General features: G+C 34.5%; 1 protein-coding gene across 2 annotated transcripts in view; it reads right to left on the bottom strand.

Moving 5' to 3' along the window:
- The window catches only part of TOX3 (TOX high mobility group box family member 3), a 57,365-nt gene extending 55,777 nt beyond the window's left edge, over positions 1-1,588 (bottom strand). Inside the window, exon 1 of one of the 2 annotated variants that reach the window (XM_053449827.1) lies at positions 723-1,588. In XM_053449827.1, the coding sequence (XP_053305802.1) occupies positions 723-824 (102 nt within the window). In that variant the 5' untranslated portion in view covers positions 825-1,588. The remainder of the gene's footprint in view (positions 1-722) is intronic. The other variant, XM_053449828.1, reaches the window with a different exon arrangement.
- Positions 1,589-17,063: the final 15,475 nt, after the last annotated feature.

Consider the following 17,063-nt stretch of genomic DNA (forward strand, 5'->3'; position numbering starts at 1 on the left):
GAAAAAACATGTTCTACTGCCCCTATGACATGCATTCCATTTTTATGAGATCATTTATGTTTGATTCTCGGTTCCAGCTGCTATATGAAAAGCCATTATGCTAAAAGTATAAACTGTTTAAAGTCTGAATATAGGATGAGCCATTAATTTATTCCCACAACAATAGGAGAAGTGCCATGGTAAATGCACACAGCCCAACTCAAACATTGTGCACAGTGTCTTTCCATTCAGATCAAATATTCTGTTGTCAAAACACAAGCCACATTATGACAAAGGATTTAACAAGAAGGCATGTTATCCACACATTATGCTAACCCAGGTTGAATATTAGTGCCAAGACTAGTCCAGATCTCAGCATATAAATCAACCTGGCACAAAAGTTCTGCATAAAACAAAGACTGATCGCTGAACAGATAATTATAGAAGGAGGTATTCAACATACATACTACTTTTCTGTAATTTAATATATAATGTGCCAATAGCTCCTAGTCATTCAGTCTGATTAAACACAGAAGATACTGTAATCCCTTTTCTCAAAAAAACACTATAATCTCTCTATGTTAGCTTGCAAACCAGCACCTACAATATTAAAACAAGGCATTCAGTGCCATGTTAGGTTATTTGGCAAACTATATACAATGTAATTCTTAAAGACATACATATCTTGAATACTTACAATAAACATGACACTATTTTGATAAAAATAAAAACTCAATATTTACCTTGTAGCTGTAGTAGTCTAAACATTGGGAGAAGTCCAGGGTAGATGCATCTCCTGCAGGCAGGGCATTGCCAGCAGCTGCTGGGTAAAACCTTACATCCATGTTTTAATTTGTCAAGTTGCAGTTTTGCCTAGTTCTTACAAAATCAGCATTCAAAGAATCTTTGTTTGGTTTTTTTTCTTAGTGTCAGGTGCAAATGCTGTAGGTGCAAGTTGCAGAACTGATGAGGATTCTAAAGTGTTTGCTTGTTATACCAGGATCTTCCAGAAGCTGAGTGCATTTATAATCAAAGACACCCAAAAGCAGGCTTTGAGATGTGATAAAGTCCGGGAGGGTGTTGATGGTGCTGAAAAAAACAGGGGGTCGTGTTGTTTCTTTAAAAACTGCCAAGAACAGAACCACAGGCTTGGGCATTGATCATCATTCAGCAGGAGCTATGCACAAAGGAGCCACGCGTTTTCTTATAAGGGACTGCAAGCTCCCTATGTAGTAGTATTGAGAAGGGTACTGATTTCCAAAGCAGGACACCCACACACCAAAAATAAAATGTAAAAAAAAATAATAAATAAACAAATCCCAAATATCAGACCATAGCACTAGAAAAAAAAATAATAATAAAAAATAAATAATAAAAAATAAATTAAGTGTAAACTCCAGAACAGTTCAAGCTGACTTTATTCCATCAATACGAATTTGCGAAAAAAAAGATGGATACATGAGTTTGTATTAAATGCACCCTCTGCCTGGTTAAAAAAAAAAAAAGAAGAGGAGGAGGGGGTGGAGAGGTTATTGAAGAATAAAACAAAAAAAAAGTCTTTCCAGACAACGGTTGGAGAGTGGAGTTTGAAGTGGGGAAAGAGGAGAGAGCTGCTGCTGGCAAGACTCCCTGTGTGAAATGAATAAGTAATAGGCTGTGACAAGCATGAGCTGAGTCCCTCCTTCTGTGTGCCACTCCTACAGAGTGCAGCTGCTACTGTGTACATACTGTGTGCATGCTGCTGGGAAGGGGCTCTCACTGTGTGCTACAGTATCATATAGAGCTGGTGTGTGTAGTCACTGCAACCTATACACCCTTCCCCATGGTGGGTATGACATATAAAGCAAGCTGCATATGATCACTTGCATTTGTTACTTTGTTTCTTGGGATACAGTGCAGATCGTATAGGAACACTTTATTCTGCAGTGGTTACAGTGTTTCTTGTAATAACTGTAAAATGCATGTAATAGCATGTATGATCTCATCAGATTTTAAAGGGATGCTTTACTGTCTCTGACAGCCCCACTAAAGAAGAATGCATCAAACAGTACTATTTAAGTACATTAATATGAATGCTTCCAAACCTAAAAAGACAATAAAATAATAAAAACATATACATGAGATGGAAGGTGCATTTCCCCTACTCCTCCATGGTCTGAAGAATCTTCACTGCTTGAATCAGCCGATCAATCTCAAAAAAGCGCTCACACTCAGTGGCATAATTACTGAGGTTGCAGGGGTCAGTTGTGAGAGGCAAGGGGACTGCCTCTCTAGGGCGACCACTGGCTCCTGTCTGCTTGTGCCCTTACAAAATTGTTCAGATATTTCTAAACAATTTTGAACCAGCACAGGCAGACAGGAACCCAGTGGGGTCATTCTACATCGCTCCAAGTGACCCCACAGTGAAGCCAAGGCTCAAAATCTGCAGGAGAGGTAAGGAGTTGGGGGCAGTCGAATGTGTATGTATAAGTGTGTGTGAGCATGAATGTCTATGTATAAGTGTATGTGGGCATTAATGGCTGTGGATAATTGCATGTGAACACAAACATTTAAAGGGACCACGCATCTATGACATGCATTAAAGCACATATGATGGCTGGAGTGTCCCTTTAATTTGATCATAATAGACCCTACAAGTTATACATGGAATGGAAATAAAATGGTATTAACAGTATGAATGAATATGTTCGCTAACTACGGTACTGATGTAATGTGTAGAAACTGAAGTATAATGCAGTTGATACATAATGTGTAAAGATGCATGTGATGATTCAGTGGAGGTGTTGCATAAAAAGTGTTTCACTTGAAAAGTTTGAAAAGTGGTCTTATGGCCACAGCAACCAAATGGTATGGTCCAATCTGCAGTCATATTCCAATGGTTGCTGTCGTAAAAAGATTACTTTTCAAATTTTGCATCACAAACACCTTTTCATTATAAATATGTGTTTGACATAAATAACGCCCGGTGTCTTTTATGTTGTAGTATAATGCTGGGGATAAAATGTATAGAAATTAGTCACTATGATAACAAAGAGACAACAACTCTGGGGTACAATTCTAAATGCGAAGCTATTGTCATAGCAACCTGCAAGATGTCCCTGCTGATTGCTCCATATTTAGCACTTCATTTCAAAATTGCAGTGTGCAGTACGTTCATTATTGATACTGTAATATAATACTGGTGATGCAGTGCGCACATAGCTACTATAATTTATAGTGTGTCTTTTATATGAAGAGTGTAATATAATGCGGTATACGCTAGGCATAGTCCCTGCTATGTATTGTTATACACTACTTCTTTTAGGGATTCTGTAATATGAAGCAGGTGATAGCGGTGTGTGTATACAGCAATTAGAATATGTTGTCAGTGATAACTACAAGAAGAAAAATGGGCAGAATAAATGTCCCAAGATAAATGGGACTGTTTGACCCCATAGTTTACCTAAATGCCAAAGGGAAGATAATGGGGAAGCTCATGAAGACCCCTTTTAATCTCTACATTGAAAATAATTGAGGTTTTAGTATGGGGTTAATTGAACAGGTTACCCTAGATGGAAACATAAGTCATAAAGTGTTCGGCCAACATTATCACACTCAACAGAAAATTAGGCGGTCATTTGGTTTCTTTTCCAGTTATTTTCTGAAGCCATGTGACCAAACGTTGGTCTGTCCTTCGGCATTGTGATGCTGTCCTTTGAGCTGAACTCATGTCTCCTACTATCTGGGGAGGTGCACAGTGCACAATGAAGAGTGGCGTCTATCCAACTGGTATCCAGAAAGGTGGCCACAGGAAAGCTTAGTGTTTTTACTAGGGCAGGCCAGAATTTTAGGTACTGAAGATCCATGATGACGTGTCTCCAGAATAAAGTCCAAGAGCGAGATGTAAGGACAATGCTTAGGTTTAGGTACTTACCCTTTGTTAGGTATTCTTTAGTCTCTTCTATAACGTGTATGGCATTGCAGTCTAATATGGCTTGTCACATAAATACCCCATGTTTTACATTAGTATATTTTCTCATGCACCATTAGTTCCTTTTGTTTAAAAAAGTATTATTCTTTTGATGAGGACAGAACTTTCCTAACATTGTTTTTGTAATAACAAACTGAACCCAAACATTAGCCCCCAAATCAATATTTGCAGTCCATTGTTTGTCTCCTCCAGGGATACAGATACAAATTCTTCAACAAACTTACTTAATCACAGTTTAAACCAAAGGAGCCCGTTTTGGGCAAATCTTTTCTTTCATCCAATGTTCCCTGCACAGATCCTGTTGTAGATATAGCAGTTTGCAATGCACCGACTTTCCAACATGCGTAACGGAATAGCAGACTATATTAAAGTCAGCATTACAAGGTGCCAAATTTAGGTGGGAGAAAAATAGCTTTTGAAACAAAAGGGTCTTTATACTTACTTGGCAATATATCAGTCCATTTTCTGTCTCAGTCCACATGACTCCCAAAAGTATCATCAGTGTTTAATTGTAGCCATGTCTGAGGGAACCTAGAGTAGAGAAGATTATTTCACCGTAATTACCAAGAATAAAGTCAAGTGGAAGCTTAATCTGGCTATTATGTTTCTATGACATGCATGTTTCTGTCCACTCATAGACCAACATAGACAATACATATAGACTACATATGAGTAGACATAAAGTTGAGTAGAGTTTGGTTGTGTTGATAAATCCTTTGTGTGTGATAAGTGCCTTTATGAAATATTTTCCTTGTTCTTTCTGAGCCTTTTAACTATTACTTACATGGCGTAATGTACCTAATATAAGATGAGGTGTTGTATTACAGAAAGCAGTAAAGAAATTCCCTAAAGAATGAACCTCCTTAAAAAAACCAATTAACACACTTAATCAAAATAACTGTACCACAGTGGGATACCACTTTATACAATAACGTCGCTCAATCTAGAACAGCAAAATACTTAGATGGCTTTCACCTTTACAGAAAAAGGGGCGAATCTGGCTATTTCAACGCCAGCTACAAACACAAACTCATTATATTTCTGCTGTTTTGGAAGCTTCATCGTATTATTATATTTCCGCTTTTATTTAGTGGAATTATTATCCCTATTATTTGACAAAATACATGATTGTTGGATGTGCTGTTTATATTTGAATTGTTCTCTAAGATATTACATGATATGATATGTCTATATGGATGTCCGTGTTGAGAGTCTACCACCTAAGACTACAGTTACTGAATGCACATTATTTAATGAACACATCGCAATGTATTGTCTAAATAATTTGTAAATGTTTTCACATTGTTTAATGTTTTTAAAAACTATCAATCTATACTTTTTATGAATTTAATGTGTTTATATTTACATTGTTTCTTATTAATGATATTTGGGCGTATAGTGTCCTTTCTATTTCTATATTCTATGCTGTGTTTCGGACAATGCAATTTCAAGACCAAATGGTTCACTTAAATGCACAGAAAATCTATAAAGCTAAAGATAATTTGTAGCTAGTGTTTTTCTACAGATACTTATTTAGTAGGCATAGTCATGTTATATGTTAATTTAGTTCAGCTGTTATATAACTTAACATATAAAACAGAGTTTTACATTTTAAATATAACAAAAAAATTAGGAATATATGTTTTATATATATTTTTTTTTCTTTGTATCTTGTATATCTTGATGTTTGATACACTGATTAAGGATTTTTATTGATTGCATTAATATTACTAATTGTGCCACTTTGTAAAGATTCCTACTTTCAATAGCAGATTTTATTAAATGTGTTACTTTAGTGTTTGAAATGGCCTATTATAGTCTGATGAGCTCATCACCATATAACTCTTGTTCCTTTGTCGCCCCTGGATTAGAAAGTCCTTCCTCATAGACCTTTAATATACTGTACAATAAAAAAAATCAATCAAGAGTGTGGCTTTAGGTCATACATATTTCACATGAATATACACAATGGGCAGGCCTTCATGAAATTCTGGGTTTTACTTTATCACTATATTCCAAACTTTTAAGGAGATGTTTTAAGATGCAGTTGCATGTACTCTGCTGAATTTAACACTTGGATGTTTAACAAATGGAGATTCAGAAACAAGATTCCTAGGACTGTTGAACTTCAGTAAAATGTTATTGGTTATTCCTTATAAAACAGTATATGACCCCGAGAACCGTTACACACACTCGACAATGTCCAGACTGACAATAGACAGTATTAAGCACAGGTACGTTTTAAGGGGCATCTTGCGTCACCGTTTGTGGACTTTCCTGTACATCAACAGGGTAATGAAGAGGTTAAAGAACTCCTAAATTTTATTTGATTCACATACTTGAGAAAACAAATCATTTTCTAAGTGGGATAGCATGCTTAAAGATAACTGACGATATTTTATGTGAAACAACATGTCTAAAAAGTATTTAGCGGAAAAAGGAACATGATTGGGCCCAAAATGTGGCACTTTAGGCTGACTCAATAAACAGTTTTCAAAAAGCCTATTTGTAATCTAATTCCAATTTATAAATTATTGACTACAAAAGAAAAACATCTAGTTTTTTATGTTTTCTTTATAGGATATAATTTATATAATAATTAATATTTATACTTTTTTTTTTTAAAGTATCTTGAAATCTTGGAATTTATATTACATTCAATATGATTTAGGTTAGATAGTTTAGCTTTATAAATATTTATAACTAAGCCAGTGTCTCCGCTGTTATTTATGTTAGCATTATGCAGTTAAAATAAGAGTATTGTGTTTATTTTGAAAGTTCTGTCCTGTTGCTCTGTGTTTATGTCATGCTTAATTGTTTTTAATCAGTTTGGAAATTATTTATTACAGAATTCGCTAATGTTCTAGTCATTGTTTTGCAAACATTAGAGAAAGCCTCTTGAATTGGGAAGAAAGAAATAAACAGTGGCTTAATCATCTTGCATGATAACAGCACCCCTCGGTGTGGGGTCTTATTTATAAATTAGGGGGTATGAGAGGGGGATTGGGGCGTTCAAATCAGCACCCAATGGGTAAAAATGGTAAATAAAATGATATTTTACTATCTGACTAATCAACCAATTCCTCTTGTTCCACGCATGAAAGGGAGCTATTGAGGAAACAGTAATCGTTAAGAAAGTCCAAAGAAGAGCAACAATATGGACAAAAATAATAATTGACAATGACAACATTTAAAAATGACTCCCACTTCCACACTTCATGTATATATGCCCCCATCTTCTGGATTAGCAGCCCACGTAGAGTGGACAGTTATAAACCAAAACATTTATGCAATTCCAGAAATGGACTAAAGTAATTTTTCTCTCAATACATGTTCCATTCTGTTCCACGCATGTTACATGAAAATGGAGCTGGAGTGTCCATTTCATATCAATGTACTCAATCAATTCATTGAAACGGTCACTATCCTGCAGATAGAAGGTTGCTACTTGATCACTTATACTTCAATAGTCCACTAGTACGCTCCCCTGTCTCATGACATAGGTCATCCATAAACTACAACTGAAGAAAACACCTTTTTACTTTTTATTTGTGTACTTTTATATATTTATTCTGTGTATTATCTCATATTTCATCGTTTTCATTAACAAAACGAGACATTAGTTGGTTTCGGATGCTCTTATAAGGTACTTACGTAGGTATTGATTGCAGAATCTTTGGTAGGAAGATTTGTGCACCTTCCCAGGCAGGTGAATGGAAACTTAGAACTTCTTTATGTTACACAAAAGATTTGGGAACAGTACTTCCAGCAGGTCATTTAAAGATTGTACCCACATAATCTTTGGTTTTGTTGTTTTATTAAGTGTTTTTTCCTTCTTTGTGTGACTTTCTCAATTGATAACATATGGTGTGATTGCTTCAAACTACCCCTCCCTAACCCATAATTCAGTTTGCTGATGAAGTGAACATTGGTCTTGTTCAGACATTTGTCTATGTCGGCATTATACAATGAGTAGACTTACTGCCATTGTTCCTTTTGATTTATTTCTCGCGTATATCTTTCTCGCTTTAGATATTTATGTTGCTACAGAAATAGAGTTGGTGATTACAGATCAGTTTGCTTAACATATCTTTGTAATTTGAAATAAATATTTAATGTCATGTTATTTTAGAAAGGTCTCTTGGGGATAGTAAAGGATTTCTTTTGCTTCTGAACCAAGTTAATATGATTGCCAAAAGCTAATCATTTTTGCAAAAAAAAACACATAGATCACTATAATGACACGGGCCTGTTCTCCCAAGTGGAAGAAGACATTTAGAACCCCAAAATGTTCATTAAAACCAAGATATTGTAATATTTCATAACGTATGGTAGTTATGTTATTATGTAAAACATCTTGGGATAGCATTAGATATAGGTCCATTGTATATACTTTTCAAATGTATAATGTGGTACTGGTACATACTGTACTTATTTCCAAATAAACAGAAAACGCTACACAACATGAACATTTAAAATTGAAAACAACCTTCATCGCTGTTAGGAAAAGAAAACGCGGAGCATTGTTACTGCACGATTTTATTCCTTATTACTGAACATCTGTTTAAGTGTTTGAAAATATTTTGAATATGGTGCAGTGAAAACATGACAGCTGATGTTAAAAATACAAAAGTTAAAAATGATTTGTTAGCAACAGCCTGCTATAAACAAAATCTAAAGGCTCTAACTGGCGCCATCAGGAATCCTCCGACAAATGTTCCAACTAATAGTGATTTTAGGAATAAGAAATATATGCTAACAAATAGAAGCTGGCGAGTCTGCATGGCTTGTGCCTAGGCTTGACTTATTGAGCCAAAAGCTAGGTAAGCCATCTTTGGCTGCAACCATAAACACCACAATGGGTCTAGCAAGCAACATATTTTAAAGCATAAGAAATAAATTCAGGATAACTTTGGTTAACGTTGATTTATGGTTATTTTTTATCGGTGGTCATCGATGGATGTTTTTGTTGTGCTCAAAAGCTAGATTCTTCCAATTACATACCATATATGACACTTTATCGTATGTAAGAAATCCATGTTTCTTTGTTTTGTGAATATTAGGCATCAGTGCAACACGAGTGCCAGGAACATGTGTTTTAATCATGTGACAGAAATACTAGAGGGTCACCCTGGAATTTTTGTATAGTGTAGTAAGTACATGGGATCTAAAGAGTTGTCCTCATGGAGATTGCCATAGAAGCTAATCACTTCACCCTGATATTGTAAAAGGGTATAAAGACTCATGGTTAGAAGGGCATGGTCACCTTTACCTAAATCATCCACCTGGCCATAGAAGCTGTGATTTTGGTCAAATACACTAACACAGATTTTTTTCTAGCTGAATTATATGGAAAACATTCCTTTAGGGTGATCCTTTGAATCATTGCTGGCAGTGGAGTTGAATTGGAATAGGGGATATATATATACATTTAATTGTTAATATGATGTAACATGTTTATGTTAGTGAGGATGTTTTTTTGCATCCTCTAGGCTTTAACGACCTTGTAAATGTACTGTGGTATGGAGAAGAAGATGATGATTAATGATCACCCTCATGGATTTCTCTGGCAAAGGTAACAAAAGTGAACTGTAGTAGGGCATGTTGTGTTGTGGAATCATGATGTATAATTGGTGGATAATTGGTATATTGAAAGGTACACCAAGGGTGCCAGACTGAAAGGGATCTGCCCTCCTTAAAGATTCATCTCTGTGATTTATTTACTATGCAGAGTAACATATAATTTTGCATTCTAAAACTCGGAACAGCAGTGAGTCACAGAGATCTGCGAGTGAGTGAACAGACAAAAAAGCTTAATTAAATCAATATCCATCAATTCTTCTAGGCACACTTGCACAGGAGTTTTTTGAGAAATTGGGCAGGTAGGTTGTTCCAAACATTTTGGAGAACTAACCACAGTTCTTCTGTGGATTTAGGCAGCCTTCATTACTTCTCTCACTTCATGTAATCCCAGACAGACTTGATGCTGTACGTTTGGCGTCACTGTCATGCTGCCGAAAAAATTTAAGGCCAATCAGATGCCTTCCTGAGGGTATTGCATGATGGATTTTCTGCACCCCAGTTCCTGTGTTTTTGCGAATAGTTGGGTCATGGCCTGAGCTTGCAAAGGGAAGTAAGCATGATTTGTCTTCAGCCTGCTGCAGAAAATTCCCTTTGCTGACCACTGCTTCTACGGTCGCCGTTAATTTGTGCTTCTTCAAAAGAGTTTGGACAGAAAATATGAAACCCATGTCTACATTGAAACTTCTGCCTGGCAGAGACCTTGCTGATTCAGTATAACGACCCTGGGCCTTGTTGCTGTGCTCAATCTTCAGCGGCTTAGCCTGGTTATTGAGTTTGGCTATCCCTCACCCAGTTGTGTTCCTCCTACACAGCTGTTTACGTTTCTCATAATGATCGTGGTTCAACCTACATATTAAATTAAAGATCATTAGCACCTGTTTGGTATAATTGTTTCATCATACACCTAACTATATGTCTACAAAGTCCCTGAAGAAATGACGCTGTCATGAAGGCAAATGATGGTTACATCAAATATTCATTTGATGTAGATTTTTTCTTCTGTTCACTTGTTCTTCATTCTGGTAAATTATGCCAATAAAATTAACATGTCTATTTTTGAAAGCATTATTACTTTACTTACTTCTCACTTGTGCACGGTACTGTGTGTCTGTGTGTGTGTATATATATATATATATATATATATATATATATACACACACACACATAATCACTGTCTAGGGGTGAAGCCATCCTTTCAGCCTGAAACACTCCTTCTATTCTCAACACAACTGTAAATATTTGAATCCAAGCCAGCTGAACAATGCTTTGTTTATATAGGCAAACTAATCTGGCAAGCCACCTGCATGAATATGTAAACAGCCTGGTATGTTTCATCTGACTGATAAAACATTTGGCTATGTATTTGCAGAGGGCAAAAATATTTGATAAAAATAGAACCTGTGAACTTTTACTGCGGGGTCAATTCTTAATTAATATATATATATATATAATATTCTTTGTTCTTTGTTTACTTTATATATAGTTTGTCTAGTATAGAGGGAATATTTGGAACTTAATCACTAATGCAACAAATTCAGACATTCCATATAACAATAGTCTATATTTAGAAAAATAAGGCATTTTTCATTGACCAGTCTTCTTTTTACGTTGTATATTTCCATATTTGTATATTCTACCACAATTTCCAAAAAATTACACTTTTATAACATGTGCCTCTTCTAGACTCTCTTGCCATTTTGACCATTAATTCAATTTGCCCCTTTTTCTGCTTAGTGGACAGTCCTATTTTGGGAAGATTTTGAATAAAGTGTTTTCCTCTAAAGAATGCATGCTATCATCATCATGACCTAAGTATAAGGGCTTAAATTCATCAGCAAGGAAAAAACATCTTAAATATTAACCAACGTTGGTCTAAATTGCCAGCTGTACTTTTTTGCCTTTAAATATCATTGGCACAAACATTGGGTGAGAACATTTAAATCATCTTGGGTGCTCTGACTATATAATTACCTAGAAAGTGAAGATAAACATACTTTGACTATGATTAATTGTCTAGCATGTAATGGGTCAGGAAGGTATTGTATACAATATTCCTTTTGATTTTGTCTGGAATGTAAAATAAATGCATTTAGCTTGCTTGTTTGATGGTGCCTTCCTGTCTACCGAGAGTCTGGAGTCACTTTCCAGTTTCAATGTTTTCAGAAATGTGAAGTGCTACTTACACTTTTTAGTGCATTGCACTTATTTAAAAGGGTAAAAAAAACTTCCCAGGTAAATCTCCCAGTGGGATTTTCTCTCTGTCATTAAATGTTAGCTGGTAGGAAAAATGTCCTGACCCTCAGAGCTAGCTACATATAAAACGCTCTGGATTCCATCCCGAGGCTCTGGGTGAAGTCCTGCTTTCGTGGGTCTCAGGTTTTCTTCTTTCTCCAGATCCCTAATCCTTCTTAATATCTGCATATATTTTATACTCGCTGCCCAATTCCCTCCCAGGTAGCCCTGTGAAGTTTACTTGTATGGTGGAATAGAAAGGGACTGCTTGGCGAATGAGTAAAAATCCACTCCTGCCACCTATACATCAAAAAGGCAAGTCCAGAGGCCGTCCAGTTACTTGCTATTCCTGGGGCCTTCTATGTAGGTGTCTAGAATTCTCGGAAATGAAGAAAGTCGCTGTTATGAGTTTTCTTGAAGCCATTTCTCAATATTTTTTAGGATAGTCCATGTCACCAGAGATAATTATTAAGCACTTTATGAAGCCTGGCATGTGATGCAGTGGCCCATCTATAAAGTCACCCCTACTTATGTCACAATTATCAGTGATCAAGGTAGGATTGAGACTTCCATTGTTAATCGATATACCAATATTTTGATTAATCTGTACTAGTTCACTTGATTTTTTGTGGGATCATTTATTTTGCGGAATACCTTTTTCTGATCTCATTCTTTCATCGTAATTGTCCATCTGCATGTAAAGGCCCCTTATATGCATGACAGACATAGCAAATCCTTTACATATAACCTTTTTTCTGAATCCTACCTTGGATTTGTTTAGTGATACAATTAATTTGCATCTCAGTTTAGCAAGCATCTCTCAACATGTCAGATCCCTTTCCACACAATTTGCATCCATCTGCATTACTCATTCAATCTGTAAGAATATATAAACATTTCAAAACATCCTTAGTCTAAAAATACATATTCAAAGCATGTGCAAAACAAGATGGTTTATGCCACCAACAGCAGAGGGTAACGCAAGAATTTATATGCTAAACAAACCAGCAGATTTTATAATCAATCACAGAAAATAAAGACTGATTTCACCTGTGAAATAAAGTCTTTTCTAGCAGTCATGTAAACACATCCCCAGCTTATAACGGTGATAATGAGTTTCATTCCATTAATGGAAATGCTAAAAAAGGATATATATAATATTTACAGAAAAACATCTTTAAAAATGTGTTTTCATTTCAGTTCTACTGTGTCAGGTTATTATGTAATTCCCATGGTAAACAAGAAAGGCCAAGCAGGTCTACGTGTTATATGAACAAGAAATAGTGTGACCACACACCGCTGGCCCAACTCACTCATGGTCTGTGTCCCAAAATGGCCACAACGTGTTTAATTTTTGTGTTAAATCACTACCAGGATGTATATGACAGAAGAATACACCTGTGCTCTGGTGTTTTGAATACAACATTGCTGGTTTAAGTATTAACTGTTATGATTATGCACTCAAGTTTATTACCGACCCATCTACATCTCACCGCAACTCAATATATCTCCCCAAGCCTAGGTTACCATCATGGGTTTGTAATGTCAAAGAAGATAAAGTGATGCCTATAATACCTACCTATAATATATAATATATATATATATATATATATATATATATATATATATATATATATATATATATATATATATATATATATATATATATATAATATAATATAATATCTACCTATAATATAATACCTACATATTAGGCTCATTTCTAGCCTATTCAATGGCCCATCTCTACTAATAGCACCGCAAGCTTGGCCATGGTTCTGACACCAGAATATGTTCTTTGAATATATTTTACATTTGACATTTTTAAAAGAATTCCCTGTCATTTTAACCTTAACCAAAAGTTTTTGAAAATCCTTAGAACCTCAGCCAAAAAAAAAAACTAGGTTTATATTAAACCTGAGTAATATTCCTACCTTGGAAAAAGGGTCTCTTCTACATCTTAGTAGCAAAGACATTACTTGAAAATTTGAGAAATTTTATGTTAACTTGATGAGGTATTGGCATTTTTTTTTCTTGATTTATGTCTGTAACATCTTTCATAAGATTTTTATATCCTCATAAATTTCCCTTCATTTTATAAGTTATAGCTTTTATTCCAGTAGACTGACATATTCTAAAATATTGTTTTTAAATATAAAATGAATTCAAAATAAACTATCATATAATGAAGTGTAAATAGTGATATTAAGGTACCCCTTCCCAAAGTATGGAGAATAATATGAAAGGACTTGGATACTTTAAAAGCATGGAATGTTTTTTACAACATAACATTTTGATATGTATTTTTTTTCCTGAGTGATAGAGCATGGTGAGTTTAACATGTTCTCTTAAGGAAAGAAAAATGAATCAACAACCGTTAAAATTTCCTTGAAGATCAAATATTCACAATATGGCACATTCCTTTAGCAGTTCAGACTCATTTCTGAGCAAAATGTTTTCTCTGTCTAAAACTTTTTAAAAAATGACCTTTTCTTGAAAGAAAAGTCCCTGTGAGTTGACATGTCTTACTAATGTTGTTTTCTCCCATCATAAGATATCTGACTCAAGATTTTATGATGAGATTCCAGGAGACTTACCAAATGGAAAAAAAATGTAGAATTTATCTTCATGAGTACTTCTTATTGTAACCAACAGTTTAGGGTATATATATATATATATATATATATATATATATATATATATATATATATATATATATATATATATATATATATATATATATATAAATATACACACACTCATTTTTTGATTTTTTGTGAAATCAATAAGATACTTTCAAGTTTACATGGTTTTATTCTTTTCAAACAATTTAATAATGCTTTGAAATCAACTATATTTGTTCTATTTATAGTAATTTAACAACTAACAACTTGCGGTAAAATGTCTTATTTATGTTAATACCCTTCTCCTCAGAAAGGACAAAATGTAATACCCTCCTTCATACTTAAGAGAATTCCGGAGACACATTTTCATCTTTCCTTGTTAACCAATTAACTTTGTTAAACAATACATAACTGGACTAATGTACCCTTAAATAAGGAAGCCGATGAGGCAAAAATGAGTTTTGCCAGGCGTTAGCATAGTTTTGAATTATAGAATTTTTATGTAGGCTTATTGTCTACAACCTTATTGTCTATTAACCTAAAAATGTATTTATTTATTTTTGCAGCACGTATCCCAATTGTACAATACTGACTATAAAAAGGTAAATTGATATTAATTATCTATGTGTAGAAAAGGATTTCATAGATGTTGCATACTTTAAGATGTATCTAAAATGTATTAGACCAAGAGGGTGTCTGTCACACTATCTGTAACTTCTGCTTAGTAAGTACCCTCCATTTCTTACAGGGTTTTGTTATGGATGATCTGTAAGGAACTAGAAACACCAACATCTTCAACTCTACGCAGTTGAAGCTTCTTTCTTTTTTCTGTACTTAGTTTCCCTTTACAAATGGCCAGTTTTAGTTTATGGTACCTCAGGCTTTGCTTGGTTTAGTTCTCAATCAATCTGTCAGTCAGTCAGTTTATCTCATCAATAGACAATTCGGCAAAGAACTTGACATCATTCCATCTGCAGCTAAAGTATATACTCTAAAAATAACCAGTCTTTCGAAGGGCAACATATGCATTACACAGGAATTCATAGACTTTGCCAGTGGTCTTTCAGAGACAGCTATGCCAAATTACTAACCCAAAATCCTAGAACGTGTGCTAGAAATCAGAAAATCTTTGAGTAGATTTGCCTATTTTCACCCCAGATCTTTCTATTTCTCACTAACCAGGGATTATTGTCCAGAACATCCCTTAGGTAATAGGTAATACGGCAGAAACCGATGCTGTTTTGATATTGTACTCCGCATTTTGTGTTATTCTACATGGTTTTGGATGGTGAATAATACTTGAATCAGTGTTTTCCACTGATTTTTTTTTTCTAGGCTAGGCTGCATTTATATTTTTTAAAATAAAACATTCTATACCGATATTTTGTTAATGTGTTTTTTAGACCAATTGATTTTGATGTTTCGAAACAGTTTAGTTTGGTCTACAGAGGCATGTTAGTTTACTATTTGCATGGCATTTTGAATAAGGCAAAGTCATAATCTCCCTCTTCCACATAATACTGTGCTAAATTTGGATGGAAACAAAAAATCAAGTCAATTTGGAATCACTTTGTCATCTGCTCAAAAATCTCCATTTGTAATTTGCTGTAATTTTTTTAGTTATTTGGTCCAAAAATATCAGATTTATCATTGGGTCAAAGCTTCTCATCAAAAAAGGTTAATAAACTTTGCTGTTAAGATCTATGTTATTTGTTGATCATTTTTCCATTAACCTTTACTTCTCTAAATTAATTCACAGTTTCGCCTTAACATTATTATTTCATGGTCCACTGGCCCTGACTGATCAGATGCTCATCTAAACACTGCATTATAAGGAAGCAGATTATTTTAACAGTCACAATCATTCACCTTGTTTTAATTAAATAATATGTGTTGACACGTATGCAAAAGAACAAGGATGTGTTATGTGTTGATGTAATATTATATACCTATTTGTAAAGTGATCTGTTGAAAATATGCATACTAATAAACTATAAAGAACTAAGTAAATCTGTTAACACTTAATAAATAAAAATATACAAGCAAACATAATCTAATCTTTAGGTTTTGTATCTTGACACTGCTTGACATAAATAATTACATACGGAAATTGGTAGGATTTATATAGATAATTTAAAAAATGAATGCGACTCTGCCTCTGGAGGGTTAAAAAGAATATAAAATACTAGAGAAAAAAAATGCAATTTGTAATGTCTGATGTTATGTCAAACAATTTAAAATACATTGTTGTATAGAAAAGAGAGAAGCAATACATGTTGTGTGTTTCTCATCAAGGGATTATTCATGAGGTATGTTTTTAAGCACTTTGTCTTTAGGGCTTGCATGCCCTTATCATTGTACACATTATATACATTTATGTAATCTGACATTCCTTGCCATACGTTTTATCCAGAAGGATGATGTATCAGTTCATGATATTTGTAGTTTATGTGGTATTTTCAAATTGAATGGCTCATTTATTGTGTGGTGATAAAATCTATTTGAAACCTATATTTGTATTTCACTTGTATCTAAGAAATAAAAAAAATCCAGAATATACGCAGAAAAAAATGTGGGGGTACTGACAAGCTGTTTGGGGACAAAGATGGCACTGACAAGTTGCTTGGGGGTAAATAAGCCACAGACAAGCTGTTTGGAGGCAAGGATGGCACAGA

Source organism: Spea bombifrons, chromosome 10 (assembly GCF_027358695.1).
Source record: "Spea bombifrons isolate aSpeBom1 chromosome 10, aSpeBom1.2.pri, whole genome shotgun sequence".
NCBI lineage: Eukaryota > Metazoa > Chordata > Amphibia > Anura > Pelobatidae > Spea > Spea bombifrons.